Source organism: Thrips palmi, unplaced genomic scaffold, assembly GCF_012932325.1.
Source record: "Thrips palmi isolate BJ-2018 unplaced genomic scaffold, TpBJ-2018v1 HiC_scaffold_17, whole genome shotgun sequence".
Lineage (NCBI taxonomy): Eukaryota > Metazoa > Arthropoda > Insecta > Thysanoptera > Thripidae > Thrips > Thrips palmi.
The window spans coordinates 5,155,802-5,171,940 of NW_023144626.1; the positions used below are offsets into that span (position 1 = coordinate 5,155,802).

Here is a 16,139-nt window from a genome sequence, read left to right on the forward strand (position 1 = left end):
TTCTAGATGTCTACAGTACAAATATTGTCGTTCTATATTTGTCTGAATGAAATGCTTTGTATTTTTCTGTCCATTTTCGGCCGCCTTCACCCTTTTCTGCGAAGCCCAGCAGCTAGACTAGAGCGGAGAGCGGTACGGGAATTCCAGTTGGCCGTTGTGGTCTTCCGGGGCGGTGTGTTGTTCTTGTTGTTGTTGTTGGTAAACACTTGTTTTTATCTCACTTAACACTCTCAACCCGTCGTCGGCGTACTGCCGGCTTCAGTGAGTCCGTCCCATTGAAGCGTCATTATCAGTCGCAGTCGCCCTTCTTGGCGTTGGACTTGAGACTGCCAGTGTCGTTCGCCGTCTTGGTTCGTCGTCGCAATCCTCAGAGATCCTCAGACGCAGTAAAGGATGGCGGGCACCTTGACCAAGCTGTGCAAGTCGTTGGGGCAGGTTTCACCCCAAGCAGTCAACTTCTCCGCCCCTGCAGTCGCAGCATCCCGGCGCCACTGTGAGTTGATTGGGCGCTTGCTGCGCCGTGACCCCGAAGGAGGAGCCGCGGCAGTGTCGCGGACGCGGCTCGCCCTCATCCCTTTGACCTCCTGCCCTTATCAAATCAGCGATCCCGAGTCCTCAGCCTCCAGCCTCCCCAGCCCCCTCATCCCCCCCTCTTTTTGTCCATTGTTTTGCCTTTCGTTATCAGTGACTTGCCATGTACGTGGCAAATCGTACCTGCACTAATGTCCTCTGGAGTTCTTTACCCCCCGCTACTTTTTTTTTTGGGGGGGGGGGGGTTGTAAAGGTTTCTAGAGGGATTGCCTTTGTCCACGCGAAAAGCGTTGCGCTGCCTGTTGCCGGCGGGGACGCCGCGGCCGCGTCGGCGAGCCGACAGCGCCGACAGAGAGAGAGAGTCGGGCCGGCGTGTGGTGCGAGTGAGAGAGACAGATAGAGCGCGTGCGCGGCGTGTGGGTGGCATAGGCATAGGGGTGGGGGAGGGCCTTAAGCAGCCTCAAGCTGTGAGGGTTCGCGGGGGGTCGTCCTTAAAGCTCTTGGCGCCTCAGCTACACTGGTGGCGAGCTGGGCCGCATTCCCCCTCCCCCTTTTTTTCTGGTTCCAGATTTTTCGCCCTTGACGTACCCTTGATGGGGAGGGGGAGGGGGACTTGTTCTGGACAAGAATGCCGGCTGGTCAAGGAACTCGTTCGGCGCGGGTCGCGGCATCATGGAGTGTACAGTGCGGGGGCGCGGCGTGTGTTTTTAACTTAATTTTATCGGAGCTTCCCTGGGGCATATGGGGGTCCATGACTTTGGGGTCAAATTTTTAAGTTAAAATTTTTGTTTTCAGATGGCAGTGTCAAGCGTGCCGAGTGCACCAAACCAGTGGTGGAGATGGACGGTGATGAGATGACTCGCATCATCTGGGCCAGCATTAAGGAGAAGTTGATTCTTCCTTACATCAAGGTGACATATTTATGTTAAAAATATTCGCATGTTGCATGTATTATCTTCTGCCACTGAAAATTATGTAACCTTGGAAGTGAGGGAGGTGCTATAATTTGACACAGTATCCCCTTACACTACACACTGATAAGATAAGATGACATTGTCTGTACCTCAGCAAAGGGAGAGGGAGGGTACTTCTTTGTTTCTTTCTTCTTTCTTTTTCTTCATTAAAGCGACCACTGTCTCTTAATTCTTACAAAATGTTGCTTGGTTTGTTACAGGTAGAGTGCCTGTATTACGATTTGGGCCTGCCTTACAGAGATGAAACCAATGATCAAGTCACCATTGATGCTGCACATGCTGTTCAGAAGCACCACGTTGGCATTAAATGTGCAACAATCACCCCAGATGAGGCCCGTGTTGAAGGTAAGAATGTAATCAAGCTTATCAATCGTTGTGTTCTTTTGCCCTCTTTATTGACTTTTGTTTTCCATTCTTTCAGAATTCAAACTGAAGAAAATGTGGCTTAGCCCTAATGGTACCATTCGTAATATCTTGGGAGGAACTGTATTCCGTGAGCCTATTATGTGCAAAAACATTCCCCGTCTTGTCCCTGGATGGACCAAGCCAATCGTCATAGGGCGCCACGCACATGGTGATCAATACAAGGCTAAAGATTACGTGGTCACAAGACCAGGCAGGGTGAGAACTGTTTTTCTTCAGACTTTAAATTATTTGTGGTCCTCTTTGTACTTGCTTTTCTTAGTCATTTTAAAGTACTTTTAGCATGAGGTATTTTTTTATTTTTTTTTAGATGGAGCTTGTCTTTACTGATGCTTCAGGGAAGACTGAAAGACTGGAAGTTTTTAATTTCCCAGGCAGAGGAGTTTCTCTTGGAATGTACAATACTGATGACTCCATTGAAGCTTTTGCTCACTCCAGTTTTCAGGTGAATATTTTAACTCTTTAACTCTTCCCTTAGGAATTTGTTGTTTATTAGTATTGATTTTTTTGCATTTTACCCTCACTTTTTTCTTCCATTTATTTTTAGGTTGCTTTGAAAAACAAAATGCCCCTTTACCTATCAACCAAAAACACTATTTTGAAGAAATATGATGGAAGGTTCAAGGATATCTTTGAAGAAATTTATAACAAGTAGGTTATACACATTTTTTTAACATTTCAGAATTGTTTAGGATGATTTTAAAATTTTGATTTTATTATTGTAATATATAGGACCTACCGTTCTGACTTTGAAAAGGCTAGAATTTGGTATGAGCACCGGTTAATTGATGACATGGTTGCTCAAGCTTTGAAATCCGATGGAGGCTTTGTGTGGGCCTGCAAAAACTATGATGGTGATGTGCAATCTGACATTGTTGCTCAAGGATATGGTACGTATGTTTGTTCTGTATTTTAAGAGGGTTTTCAAGAGTTTCCATTTATTTGTTTCCTTCTCTTACAGGCTCTCTTGGCTTGATGACATCTGTTCTAATGTGCCCTGATGGCATAACTATTGAGTCTGAAGCTGCCCATGGCACAGTAACTCGCCATTATCGGTAATTAACATAAAGATTGTCATAGAATATAATTTTTTAATTGGTTTTAGCTATAATGGCAATTCATTTACTTACAGGCAACATCAGAAAGGTCTTCCAACTTCTACCAATCCAATTGCGTCCATCTTTGCCTGGACTCGTGGGCTGGAGCACCGAGCCAAACTGGATGGAACTCCTGATGTGGCTAGGTAATAAACTTTTCTTCCCGGTTTTCGTTGTTCCCTATTATTCAATTGCACTAACTTTTACATTTTTCTTTTGTATCTAATTTTAGAACTGCTAAAGCCATGGAAGATGCCTGTGTTGAATGTGTGGAAGCTGGTGAGATGACCAAAGATTTGGCAATCTGTATTCATGGCATGGCAAATGTTAAAGAATCAATGTACCTGAACACAGAAGATTTCATGACTGCTGTGCAGAAACGCCTTGACCACAAACTCAAGAATTGAAGCTGTTAGCATGAAAGTTATGCCCACTTTACTAAACCTCTCATTTTTTCAGAAATGTGGTCTATCTATCACAATATTGATTTCAAATATTTTCTGAGGTGTGGGCACATGCTGTGTGGAACCATCAAAAGACCATGTTTTATTGTTTTGAGATTAATGTTTTAAATACGCTTAGTAATTATGCCATAATTTAGGAAACCAGTATCTAAAGTTTGATGGAATATGAAGTGCTACAGAGGGATGATGAATGGCAAAAAGTTACTTGCCCTCCTCTTTAATCAATTGTTAATGCCTAAGAAATGTCCATTCCAGCTTGGTTGTCCTATGTCTTATACTTTTTTTTTCTCAATCTCTGTAAATAAAAATCAACTTAGTCATAATTGGGGCTACGCTCCTTTTAAAAGGAGAATTTGTTCCTGAAGGTTCCTATGATGAGACTTTACTTCCCTTGAGATTTTTTTATGACATTATTCATGTGCTGTCATCAACAAACATGCCACATTTCATTACCCTTCTGATGATTATTTGATTGTTTAAGCCACAACTTCCAATGTTGTTTCCTTTGTAAGATTTTTCAATCATCATCCACCTACTTCTGTGATAAGCACAATGCTTTGTAGTGTTTGATATTATATTGGTTCCCAAGATGAAATAAACATGTTTGTAATCATATTTTGAAACAATCATATCTATCATTATATTTGTCTATTTGATTTGTCACAATTTTTTAAAAGAATAAATGCTAAAATCTTCCAGTGTGTGTTCTGTTTGTTAAAATATTCATAAATACTTAGAGATTTGAAAAAGAATTGTTTAGGAGACAGTCGGAATTGAAGATCAAGGCTGGGTGCTGCTGGGGGTAGGAGTCTGAACAGTATCCAAAGGGCAGCAAATGGCCAAGTAACTGGAAAAGGAAGTGCACAAAATGTCATAAATGGGCGTACAAAATCAAGTGTTGGTAAGATATTTCATGAGTTTCACTTACTCTCCAATAGGGCATTGGTATTTAACAAAGTCTTCTATTCTCTCTACAACTTGTCCAAGAACACAGTTTGTGAAGTGTCTACAAACTCCACTTGTACTTCCTTCAACTTGACAGTTCTGTGGAGGTTCTGGGTCCGTCTGTAATTTCACCAAATTCAGGAAGAGAATTAGTAAACTATTATCATGAGGGTGACTAAAACACTACTTCAAACCAATCACCTGGTTGCTTGCAATTTTGAACGTCTTTAGCGTCCCATTAACAGTAAGTGGGATGGACCCCTTCTGCAGGGAATCCTTGGGCAGCCATTTTACATCAGAGATGTTTGCGAGCACCGGTCCAGCTGCAAAGAATGGAGTATATATAAATGAAAAACCCTCTAGGATGGCCAGGCTGTTAGATACAAGCACGCCACAACACAATATTCAGACCATGCATGTGTAAACTGATCAAGAATTAAATTTTGAACGACTCAAATGCTGCAGCGCAAGCAGAGGGCAGACTTGAGATCCCTCCTCGGGGAAGATCAGCCCGATGGATAGGCTGACCCGCAGCGCACGGCTGCGCTACGGAACTGTTGCCCTCACAGGCGTCCAGGCTCGCAGCAGCCGTGCGCTCGGTACAGGAACACGGCTTTGTTCAAAAAGAAAACTACTTTTTCATTTTGCAAACCCTAATGCAATAACTTTTTAAAACTTTTCTTAAAGGAAGGTCTAGTTTACTGCATGCCGAAATGCGCATGCACACTTCATCAAGCAGGAAGCCGATCCCAACCCACCAACGCATGCGCCAGAACCACCAAAACAGCAAGGTCCAACTCACAGTCAACCCTATCTAAGTCGTAGCTAACGTCAACTGGGTCCTCCTCCTGCGCTATAGCCAGTGCAGACAACTTAGAGCCCAAAGCAGGCACTCCTGGAACATGGCAAGCAGAGAGGCATGCGTTGCAGCGAATGAGGCGGTATTTACAGAAGCGTCAGACGATTTCTAGACGAGTCACTCAGAAACACGCAGAGCACGCTCCCCGGGGAGATGCCAGCTCCGGGCACTCCAGGGCCAGCGCGCTGCAGCGGGGGCCGGGGGAGAAGAGGCCGTGTTATTGCAAGAAGTAGTCGGAGCGGAAATGAGTAGAGTGCAGTGGCGCGGTGAGCCTTGTGCGTCCGCCACCGGGGTGGGTTGGGTTTCGGCGGCGTGCCGCGCTCTCTTTCTCCACTCACAGGGTGCCTCCGTCGTCGCGGCAGGCGTCGCGGTGGTCGTCGAGATGGGGGATGGCGGCGGTGGCGGCGGCGGGGGCGGCATCACCGACAGCGCCGCCCCAGCCGCAGCCCCGGCGGCGGCGCCGGGCGGGCCACTAACCCACGAGGGCTGCAACCGGTTCGCCAGCATGTAAGTCTTCTTGGAGAAGAGGGCGACGGGACGGCCGAGGACTCCTATAGGGACGTCGCGTGAGTCATTCAGTGTGTTTGTGTGTGAGAGAGAGACAGAGACAGCGCGTGTGAGGCCACACTACTGTACCGAAACACCAGAACAGCCCGGACTCGATCAGCAAGCAGCTAGAAGGGAAGCCCAGCTTGGTTAGGGAAGAGAGAGACACACCGCACGCGGAAGGGAGAGGGGAGGCCCAGGAGGGCCGGCACACAACCGTCGTGCTGCAGACGGCCTGCAGCACGGCATGGCGGCTTGGCACTTACACGGGGGCCTGGCGGTGGTGGTCAGAGCGACGCTCAATGGCTCGTACTCCTCCGTCTCGAGGTGGTCCACTTGCGAGCCGAGGCCGCCGACGACGGCCTGGGGCGCCTTGGGCGGCGGACTGAGCGACAGGAGGTCGGGGGAGGACAAGATCGAGGCGGCGCCGAAACGGTTTCCGGAGACTGGGCATGCGAGAACACGTCAGTGACTCGTCAGTCGGAGCAGCGGCGAGACCAAAGAAGACAGTCGAGGGGGCAGAACCCTTGCACTGCTAACTGCAACGCGCGGGGCAAGATGCTGGAGAGGCTGGAGGGCAGTCGCAGGCAGGCAGCGGCACACTATCGAATCTGGACCAGGGCATCAAGCGGCAGGCCGACAGGCAGTTCGTTCCTGCGACGCGCGGCGCGCAACGCAGCGCAAGACCGCGGCGCCACTTACGACTGGCTGCCACCGACGGGCCCTCGTCGTCGTCGGCATCGTCGGCCGCCCACTGCCAGGCCGCGCCGTCGTCGCCGACCTGGGAGCGCGCCGGGCCCGTCCGAGACATCCGGAGGCTGGGCTCCGGAGCTTCCGGGGCTGTGTCCACGGCAGCGTCCACGGCAGCGTCCACGGCGTCCACGGTGGCGAACTTAAAGGACTTGGACCGCAGCCGGGTGCAAGGTGGGCGGCAGCGCGAGGCGGGGCCTTGGGCGGGGCCTTGGGCGGGGAAGCGCCACGGCCGCAGCACGGCCTGCCCGGGCGGCGCCAACCGGGATGGCACTGGAAACGAGCAGGCATGCAAACAACCTTTCCAAAAGGCTGCCAAGCTGTCGCGGAAACAAGTCAACGCCGCCAAGCATGCAGTGTCGCACGCTTTGCCACCCGTGTGCGCTCAGACACCATCGGCTAGCGCGACGCCTGAAAAACATGAAGCCAGGGCCCGCGCATTCGCTCCCTGGTCCGCGGCAGGCGCAAGCCCCCCGGTATAAACCCCAAGCAGCGACGAGTTCTCGTACCCAAGGACAGGAGGGTGGCGTGGCCGCCGTGGCCCACGCGGTCGAAGGCCAACTGTTGCCCCGGGAAGGCTGGCATGGACAGCGACTGGAGGTTGATTGGCATACTGTTGCCGGTGAAGCCAGTGGACCTGTAGGGCACAGGGTACCCGGGGAGCACAGAGAACCCAGGCGGCCCAGAGGCCCCCAAGCCAGAGGCCACGCCGCCCCAGCCCGGGGGTGCCGGCGACATCATGGCCGAATGGTGGCCCGACGACAACCCCAACGGCATGGCCCCCACTCCCGCGCCTAATCCGCCCGAGATGAACATCGGCGACACCAAGGACGGCCGGGCCAGACGACTGACAAAACCTGTGCGCAAGGGTGAGGTCAACAAACGCTTCCTCGGCGGTCACGGCACTGTGGAGGGCTGCTTTGAGGGCTCAGAAAGACAAGTCGGCAAACGGCACTGATTAAAGTAGGCAACATCACGCGGCAGCGCGGCGGAGACTGTTTCGACCTACCTCCTTGCAGGGCTTCGGCTGTGGCGTCCACTGGGGAGCATGGAACAGAAAGTTTCAGTCAGGAGGAGTTACTGGCATTGCGATGGCCGGAAAGGCAGCAGGCGACACAGGGCCAAATGCTTACCGGGGTTCACGGTCATGGCGTCCGTGGCCTTCGTCTCGTTGGGCTTGACCACCACCAGCGACGTGAGGGGGGTCACGAAAGAGTACTGCCGACAAACAAATTCGTTTTCACCAGGGTTGTTCGTGGACTGCGTTACTCCTGCAGCATCTCAGGGCGTTACCTTAAGTGCGAGCTTGAGGGCGCGCTTCTTGGGCTCCTCCTGCTGAAACAGGCTCAGGTCCAGGCCGTCCGCCGGCGGGCTGAAGCTCGGCGTCGTGGGGGCGGCGGGGGCGGCAGTGGGGGTGGTGGCCGCCTCCACGGTGCCGGGCTGGCCGGGCTGCACGGGCAGCGCCACGGGGGGCTGGGGCGGCGGCGCCGGCCGCACCCACGTCGGCACGATCACCTCGTCCTTGGCCACGCTCGCGTCCAGGGCGTCCTGCTTATCCAGCAGCTGCTTGATGGTCAGGTAGGCCCACAGCCTCTCCAGGACGGACGCGTGGCGCGGGCCCTGGGTCGCGTTGAAGAGCGGGCCCTCCTCGTCGAAGGGGTAGATGGTGAGTGGCTCGTCCGTGCCCACGGTCTGGATGGCCATGGCAAAGTATGTAGTCAGTCGCGCCGATGCAGTGTGGTGCTCTGTACTCTGTGCACTACAGTGCAGCGTAGCAGTGTAGCGGTACTCACGTGGGGCGCGTAGGTGACGAGCTTGCCGCCGTCGGTGGTGCCGAGCACGTTGCCGCCGACCTCCTGGACGCCCTTGTCCGCCGTCCTGCCGGCCACGATCAACTCCGTGCCGTCGAAGAAGGTGCGGAACTGGAGCTGCGTCATGGAGTCGCGCTCCACCTTGTCGGGGAGGTACTGGAAGGACACGTTAGCCAGCAGCGGCGACGAGATCTGGCGGTAGAAGTTCTTGAGCTGCAGGGACGCGTCGGCTGCCTCGTAGATGGTGCGGGCGAAGCCCTCGTTGGCCAGCGACACCTTGCGGAGGAACTTGACGTCGGCGCCGTCACCGAACGCCAGGCTGAAGATGGCGGCGCGGGGCTGGTGGTTCAACTCGCTGATGCCCGAGGTGATCTTGGAGGGCACGGTCTGGCCTACAGTGGGGTCGCCGTCGGTCAGGAACAGGATGATGGGCTCCAGGGGCTGGTCGCTGTCGCTCATGGCGGCCGAGGTCTTGCCGTCGCGCACGCAGAGCAGGGCCGTCTTGAGCGCGTCGAAGATGTTGGTGCCTGCAAGGCAAGGGGGCGTTAACAACGGTTTTCTATACGCCGCGGCGTTACACATGCCGAATACTTGCCTCCGTAGGCGGCCATCTGCTTGACGATGTTCTTGGCCTTGGCGATGTTGTCCTTCGTGGCGCGGTAGGCGGGAGGGCGGTCCGCGGGGGGCGCCTGCGTGGTGCTTGCGTCGCCTGGGTAGAAGCTCAGCTCGCTGGGCCGGTAGGTGGGGCTCTCTGACGGCTTGTCCAGGTTCCACACCTTGGGTGGACAACGCACAGACATTAAGTCAAGTCACGCAGAAATACATGACCCACACTCGAAAAAGGCAGAGGGTAACGAACCTTGATGTCACTGGAGAAAGCGATGAGGTTGAAGTAGTCGCCCTCCTTGAGGTCGTCCAGGATGGCCGTCATGGCCTCGCGGAGCTGCTCGATCTTGCGGCCATCCATGGAGCCGCTCACGTCCAGGACGAAGATGGCGTGCTTCTTGAGGGGCTTCAGCTCCTCCGGCGAGAAGAAGTGCACGAAGTAGCCGTCGTTCACCACGACCTGGCCGCCGTCCGCCTTGCGGTCCACGTCGTACTGCACGCTGAACTGGCCGTTGAGGCCGTTGTCGCCGTGCTTGTCGCCGCGCGTGCTGTCCGAGGGCTCAAACACGCCGTCCCACGACGCGCTGTCGAAGCCGCGCCGGCCCACCTTCTCCTCGCGCTTCTTCTTCTCCTGCTCCAGCTTGTCCATGATCTCCTTCTGCTCCTCCGCCGTGGGCCGGAACACGACCTCCACGTCCTGCGGCGTCTTCCAAGCGATCGTGGCCATGCTGTTGCCTGCGGGGGCGCATCTCAAACTTTAGTTAAACTCCCGGAAACCTTTAGTTAAACTTTCGGAATCCTCTCGGCGCTTACCCGACGAGCACTTGGCCGGCGACGCGCCCGGCTTCGCGCCTTCGTCGCAGTCCTGAATGTCAGCGTCGATCTTGTTGCCGGAGGTGAACTCTGGCACGCGCAGCTTGGTGATGTTCTTGTTCTCCTTGATGTGCACGCGGACCAGGAGGTCTTGCACCACCTGGCGGCAAAGGCAGCGTTCAGTAGCGCCTTGGCGGCACCGGCGCGGCGACGCCTCCACTCACCTGTCCGGGGTTCAGGGTCACGACATGCTCGTACTGCCCCAGCTTGCGCGTCAGCAGCTCCTCGTACGTCAGGTTGAACGACACCTTGTTCTGCTTCTCCACGTTGAGCGAAACGGTGAACGAGTTCGAGTCCCGGGCGCTGTCGAGAGAAACGCCGTTGGTCACTACTGGCCTTCGTCATCGTGGTGGTTCACATCAACGCCTACCTGACTGCCACGTGGGCCGCGGATTGGCCGGATGCCACCGCCGCGTCGTAGGTCTGCTTGGCCTCCTCCTTCTCCTTGACGTACGCCTTGTACACCTTGCCGTCGACCTCCCTGGACAAGAAGGCCGAGTTAGCTGGCGTCCGTGCTAGCAGCTTGGCGCGGCGCGGCAGGTACTCACATGGCGAACGAGGAGATGAAGGCAGTCTCGGGCAGCACCACCGCGAACGTCACCTCCTGGCTCTTGTTGGCGGGGTTGGCCACCCTGCTGGAGACCACGGTGTGCGCGTAGCGGTACTGCACCAGGGAGTTGACGTGGAGGCTGCGCACCTGGGGCGGCGGCGCTGCCTTCTGCGAAACGAGACCAAGCTAGCTGTCTCTCTCGCACTCATGGGGGTGCGAGAGAGACAGAGCGACAAAGCACCCAGCAGGAAACCGCGGACAGCGCGGAAGCCCTTGCATACCTCTTCCGTGGGCGCGTCGGGGGTCGTCGGGGCGGCGCTGGCGGGCGTCGACGCCGTGGTTGTCACGACCAGGACGCCGTCATCGGGGCGCGGGAGGGAGGCCGATGGAGCCGGCCCGGCGCACAGCACCAGGGCGGCCAGGAAGGCCACGCCCGACAAGTGCCCCATCCTGGAGAAGGCGAAAAGGAAATAAGAAGAAGACAACCTGTAGTGTCTCCCAGAAACTAGGTGCACCGTGAAGCCTTTTCAGGGGATGCGACGCGACAGGTCTTGGCCTAGACCTTACATTTGTTGGCCGTGGCCGTGGCAGTGAACCTTGCCGGGCCACGCCGACACCGCAGCTGAGGTACAGGCACGCAAGACAAGCTCCAACCTGGGAGTCCCAAACCATCGCGTTCATTTCTTTCTTCTTTTTCTGTTCGCGATATTTTTGTTCTGTCGAGACCCCAACCCAGCGCGTTGCCGGCGCGCCATAAATAAAGAAAAAGAAACAACCAAATTATTCATGTTTCGCAGGCGATGCAGAGCACACCAGCGGGAAGAGAGAAAAACCTGTCCGCGGTCAACAAACTCCAAGTTCCACACGGCTTTCCTTTATTTAATTTATTTAAATACCGGAGAAGGCGCTACTTGGAGCCATGGCGCCAGATACTCGTTGGCAGTTTCCATTATTGAAGTGGCCTTGCTGCCCACGGTGGGCCATGGCCATCCTTTTAGGAGAGACCCGGTTAGCGCTCAGCGCGGGGTAACGAGATGAGCCACGCCGCGCTACGCTCATTGGGCTTGGGCGCTTTGGGACGTCCAGTGTGCGCACGCGTCTCCCGGCGCCTCCTCGGAGCTTCGCGCTTCGCATCGCCAAGTCCAGCGTCCGTCCAGCGAGGCTGTGCTGGTGCTGCCGCTTCAAGGCCGCGAGGTCGGTCCTGCTGCCTCGTCTCATCTTTCCCACAGCAGTGTAGGATGTTTCGGCTTTCGGCGGGCGACCGCAGCAGCGCAGCAGGCTGCCGTCAGCACACTGTCAGGCTGTCGGCGGCGGAGCTGTAGGGCAGGGCGACGCGACCCTACGCCGCTGACCCTTCCCTTCCCGGTCTTCCCGGCCTTTTCCCCGTGACGTCATCGGGCCAGCCGCCCGGCGAGGCGAGCCCAGACCGCCCAGACGGGCGCGCAACGCGCACCTACGCCAACGGAACCATGTTTGTGTTGACATGCAGTCAAGGCCGCCTCGGCGTGGTGCCTGTGGGGACCAGGGGGCCGAGGGGCGTGGGGGGCAACGCGTGACCCCTAAGGTGACCGCTGAGGTGACCCCTGACCCGCCGCCGCCGCCGTGTCCGCGAGCTACAGGAGTGCGCCGCTGCTGCAGCGCGCCCACCATCCGTCGCCTCTCTGCCACCGCCGCGCGGGCCGCAGCCTGGCCGCAGCCTCACAACGGCCGGCCAGGCTGGGCCAGGCAGCCACAATCAACCAATGCAGCGAATGGAGGCCGGAGGGCGGCAACGCGCCAACGAACACAGTCTCCTTCGCCTCACCGCGGAGCAGCGCGGAGCTGTCCCTGCCAGAGGAGCCTTGGAGCCAGCGGCACACGCGCGCCTCCCTGGCCGCGCCGCCACGCCACTCACCTGCAGGACGGCGGTGGCGACGTGGGGCGACGCTGCTCCTCTGCTGCTGCGGCTGGCCAATTGCGGCGCGGTGCGCTGCGGCGCTGCTCTCCTCCAAGACCGTCGAGCGCGTGCCAGTCAGCTGCGCAGCGCCCACTATCACCAAGCACGACCGTCAACCGGCGAGTCCAGCACACGAGTGGCGCGGCCGACCGAGGCGAGCGCGGCGAAGCACGGCGAAGGCAGCGAAGCCAGGCAGGCACAAGGCGAAGCAAGACGTGACGCCAATGGGACGCGCCTCTGGCAGCCTCTGGGCCGGCCGGCACTGCCAGGGCACTGCCGGCACCGGCAGGCAGGAGGCGGGGCGGCGGGGCGGGGTGCCGGCCGGGCCCAGGGGGTGAGGGGCAGAGGGGCAGCCTCGGTACCCGCTGGTACACGCTGGGGACTCCGCCGTGACGATGGAACCGGTTTCCGCTTTGTTTTGAATACTCATCTCCCGGCCAGCCGCGCCGCGCCGCGCCACGCCACTGACGCCACGCCGCGCCGCGCCACGCCACGCCACCTAGGGCCGCACTTGGTGTCTTCTGTTCCACCCATGTGTGGGGCCCAACAGACCATCCTAAACAGTGACGATCTCAATGCAACACGAACCCAAACTGTGATGATATTCGGTTGCTTCATTGCTTGATGCGTTCGGGGAAGTCCCCCGCCCAGGCCAGGAGTGCGGTACTTCCCCGCTTATCGTTGGACCTATACTCCGGTCCTGCCCCCCCCCCCCCAGCCGATGATCTGCCTGGCCGTTTTCGGTTTGTGAATCTGCAGCACTTGCCGCGCCAAGTTTTCGAGCAACGGCCACTTTTAAAATATTGACAGGGATTGCGGTTGAATCGTTACTTTCTTATTTCCTTATATTCCAAGAACGCGCTATCTTTATCTAGTCAGTCAGTCAGTCCCGGTTATGGTACAGTCCGAAAGCGCCTGGCCACGCCACGACTCTGCGTCTGGGCGGCCTGGGCGGCCTGGGCGGCTGTCGTGGGACGCGCGACGCACGCGTCACGGGGGAAGCCCCAGCAGATGCCTGCGTGCGCAGGACGCACAACACGTGTCTGGCATGTCCTCCAGAAACACGAGCGCTGTGGAGGCAGAGCAAGGCAGAGTGGAGGCGAAGCAAGGCGAAGCGGAATCTGTCCCACGAGCACGGCCTGTTTGTTTACCTGCGGCGGCACCAAGCGGCACTGAGGCAGGCCGACTCAATTTGGTCCACCGACTTCGCTGCTTCGCTGCGGCGGTCTGGCACATGGGCACATGCAAGTGCCGGCCGAATGCTGTCCGTGGTAGGCTTCGACCCCCCCCCCCCCCTCCCGGGCATGAGGCCCCGAAGAGGCTGTCTGACCCCCTTCCCCTCCCCCGCTTATCGAAGGTCAATGCTGACATGCTGACAGCGTAGTGGCATAGGCCGAAACGGAACCGAATCGCCTTCCCTCACACAGTCATTCGAATTATTTTCGACCAGGCCTCTATCGCACAGCGGAAGAACCAGGAAACGAAAGCAGGCACCAAGTTTTCGGACGGCACCCTGCAGGAGCTGTTGAAGCAAGCGGCCCTCGTGACGTCACCGTCACACGGCGGCCACCCCGCGCCACGCCCTGACGAATACGAGATGCCGCTCCACTGGACTCGGTCAATGATCCATACGGACCACGGAGCCGCCAAGCCGCCAAGCCGGGACTGCGGACGGTCTGCAGACGTATTCCGAGCATCGCCTTCGTCGCTCTGTCTCTCTCGCACCTACACGCCGCCCTCCATGAGCGCGAGAGAGACGGAGCGACTGGTCCGACTTGAGCCGATCGAAAAGGGCCGTGTTCGCGTTCGCACTGTACCAGTGTAGCAGCCAGCATGCCGCCCGGCAGGCCGTCCACTCGAGCCGGGCTTACTTTACTTGTGGTGCACTTGCACTCGTCGCGCGCAACGCGTCGCTGCGTCGCTACGCCGGACAGGCAGGCACCCCCACTGCCCCGCCTGCACAGTGGGCGGCCTACCCGGCCGAGCCTAGGCGCAGAGCGCGGAGCGCGGAGCCGCGGGGAAGTCCAAGCGGCCGACGCGCAACGCGCAACGCGCGCTAGCACCAAGCCGTCTCCAAACTGCCATAAGTTGCACCGAGAACGTGGCGTGTGCGTGTGTGTGCGACTGTGTGTGTAAGTGTGGGGATAATGCCGCGTAGGTGTGCGTGTGAGAGCGAGAGCTCCTCGTCAGCGCGACCCAGAGCGAGGCCCCGTCAGCGTTTCCACCGTCGGCCAGGTCTTTGGCACCGCGATGAAGCCACGGCGCGGCGACGCGGCGTCAGTACCCGGAGTCAACGGAGTGCGAGACGTCGTCGACGCCAACCCCGCTGCAGCACCGCCTCAAGATCCTCAGGATGCACCGCCGTGCGCTGACCCTCGTCGTCGTGGCCTGCTGCGTCTGGTGAGGCTTTTGGTGTTGACTGTCCCCGCATCCCTGCATCCGCTCGGCTGCGCCGTCGTTCCCCGACCGCCGCTCACCTCTGCCGTGTTTCAGCGCGAGCCTGGCGGTGGAGGAGGAGTGCACGGACGCAGATGCGAACGCCGTGCCGCCGCCAGCGACGACACTGACGCCGTCGCCAAGGCCGCCGTCGACGCCGAGACCCAGCGCGACGGCCGCGCCCAGGGCGGCCACGGCTACGGCCACGGCCACGCGGCGGCCGCGGGTGACGCTGGCGGGGGTGCGGCCCATGAAGGACCGCAGCAACTCGACGGAGCCCATCCCCTGCACGTGCGGCATCTTCCTGACCAGCCAGTTCAAGGCCGCCGGCCAGCCCACCGGCACCCCGGCCATCAGCCACGAGTTCAACCGCGCCACGCCCAACACCGCGGCGGGCATCCGGCAGTGCACCACGGCCTGCGTCGACATGGTGAGCAGGGTTCGAGTCCCGCCAGTGCTTGTTGTTTTTGTTGCCGCCGCCTTTTGCTTTTGCATGAACAAGCATTCCGTGTTTGTTGACAGATTGTGAAACACCTGCCGAACAGTAGCGCCATCATGTGCTCCAGCATCGAGAGGGACTGCATGAGGGAGAAGGTGAGGCGACGTTCTAGGCGGACCATTTTCTGCACCCGCCATGGTTACTTGAATTTCCTAAGATAACGTTCTTCTTTTTTCACTGGCCAGGCCTACCTCTTCATCAAGAACTCCCGCAACAAGTGGCTGGCCACGAGGCTGTCGGCGGGCAAGGAGTTTTGCTGCAAGGGCGGCATCGCCATCAAATGCCCCAAGAAGTAGTGACCGCCGCCCTCTGTCGAAACCGCTCGGTTGTACCTGTTCATTTTTGCTCTACAAATTTCCACTACTGATAAGTCCAATAAAAGTCACTTGTTTTTTTAGAAGCTGGATTGTTTCTTATTTTGGATAGAAAAGGTGAGGAAGGAACGTCCCAACGAAATAAATCAATTGCGGGTCAGGATTAATTGCTGGTGAGAGACTAAAAATGGTCACATCACGCTCAGTAATACTGGTGCAGACTGTTCCACATGAACTAATTGTTCAGCTCATCTCCTAAAAGCACGCAGACATTAGTTTTTCTTTCTGGCGCCGCGGTACTGAACTACCTCGCTGCAAGGGCCCAACACAAATTTGTCACACAAAAAGAAACGATCTTTTGCATTCTCGTTGCGCCCGTTGAGGCGTTTAATATACAAAATGGTCCAAGAATAGCCCGGTGTCGGCTGGTCACACCGCACCGCGGCCCGGCCGCGTAAAGAGATCTGCTGCTCCGATTCCCGTATGCTAAGCCGAGGCCCCCGGCGGTCTCGCCAGAAAGGGAAT

General features: G+C 57.2%; 3 protein-coding genes across 7 annotated transcripts; 2 read left to right on the forward strand and 1 right to left on the reverse strand.

Annotated features, from left to right (window-relative positions):
- Positions 1-201: 201 nt before the first annotated feature.
- Positions 202-4,187, forward strand: LOC117644118 (isocitrate dehydrogenase [NADP], mitochondrial-like). Its single transcript, XM_034383349.1, has 10 exons — positions 202-493; positions 1,327-1,442; positions 1,706-1,850; positions 1,927-2,126; positions 2,239-2,373; positions 2,476-2,579; positions 2,661-2,818; positions 2,890-2,983; positions 3,061-3,171; positions 3,258-4,187. Exons 1-10 carry the CDS (start codon positions 394-396, stop codon positions 3,430-3,432), a joined length of 1,338 nt encoding a protein of 445 aa, XP_034239240.1. The 5' UTR covers positions 202-393; the 3' UTR covers positions 3,433-4,187.
- Positions 4,105-11,929, reverse strand: LOC117644116 (inter-alpha-trypsin inhibitor heavy chain H4-like). 5 transcript variants are annotated; one of them, XM_034383342.1, is made up of 16 exons: positions 11,883-11,929; positions 10,711-10,879; positions 10,428-10,597; positions 10,250-10,360; positions 10,044-10,182; positions 9,820-9,979; positions 9,260-9,741; positions 8,996-9,176; positions 8,383-8,927; positions 7,883-8,281; positions 7,723-7,807; positions 7,599-7,628; positions 7,099-7,446; positions 4,636-4,757; positions 4,418-4,554; positions 4,105-4,336 (listed from the first exon to the last, which is right to left on the reverse strand). In XM_034383342.1, exons 1-16 carry the CDS (start codon positions 11,912-11,914, stop codon positions 4,270-4,272), a joined length of 3,177 nt encoding a protein of 1,058 aa, XP_034239233.1. In that variant the 5' UTR covers positions 11,915-11,929; the 3' UTR covers positions 4,105-4,269. The 5 variants fall into 5 exon arrangements, with proteins under 5 accessions (XP_034239233.1, XP_034239234.1, XP_034239237.1 ...); XM_034383343.1 differs by having other exon boundaries at positions 11,887-11,915; XM_034383346.1 differs by lacking the exon at positions 11,883-11,929 and adding an exon at positions 10,997-11,088.
- Positions 11,930-14,473: 2,544 nt separating this feature from the next.
- Positions 14,474-15,700, forward strand: LOC117644119 (follicle cell protein 3C-1). The gene is made up of 4 exons (XM_034383350.1): positions 14,474-14,765; positions 14,859-15,231; positions 15,324-15,395; positions 15,486-15,700. Exons 1-4 carry the CDS (start codon positions 14,719-14,721, stop codon positions 15,594-15,596), a joined length of 603 nt encoding a protein of 200 aa, XP_034239241.1. The 5' UTR covers positions 14,474-14,718; the 3' UTR covers positions 15,597-15,700.
- The last annotated feature ends 439 nt before the right edge of the window (positions 15,701-16,139 follow it).

Bases quoted from the DNA above. Each gene is read 5' to 3' on its own strand.
- LOC117644119 (XM_034383350.1), top strand. From the start codon at position 14,719: ATGCACCGCCGTGCGCTGACCCTCGTCGTCGTGGCCTGCTGCGTCTG. The intron at 14,766-14,858 runs GTGAGGCTTTTG...GCCGTGTTTCAG, and splicing joins GTCGTGGCCTGCTGCGTCTG to CGCGAGCCTGGCGGTGGAGG. The intron at 15,396-15,485 runs GTGAGGCGACGT...TTCACTGGCCAG, and splicing joins GGGACTGCATGAGGGAGAAG to GCCTACCTCTTCATCAAGAA.
- LOC117644116 (XM_034383342.1), bottom strand. From the start codon at position 11,914: ATGTCAACACAAACATGGTTCCGTTGGCGTAG. The intron at 10,598-10,710 runs GTATGCAAGGGC...CTCGTTTCGCAG, and splicing joins CCGACGCGCCCACGGAAGAG to AAGGCAGCGCCGCCGCCCCA. The intron at 7,447-7,598 runs GTAGGTCGAAAC...CCTTGCGCACAG, and splicing joins AGCCGAAGCCCTGCAAGGAG to GTTTTGTCAGTCGTCTGGCC.
- LOC117644118 (XM_034383349.1), top strand. From the start codon at position 394: ATGGCGGGCACCTTGACCAAGCTGTGCAAGTCGTTGGGGCAGGTTTCA. The intron at 2,580-2,660 runs GTAGGTTATACA...TGTAATATATAG, and splicing joins TTTGAAGAAATTTATAACAA to GACCTACCGTTCTGACTTTG. The intron at 3,172-3,257 runs GTAATAAACTTT...ATCTAATTTTAG, and splicing joins GGAACTCCTGATGTGGCTAG to AACTGCTAAAGCCATGGAAG.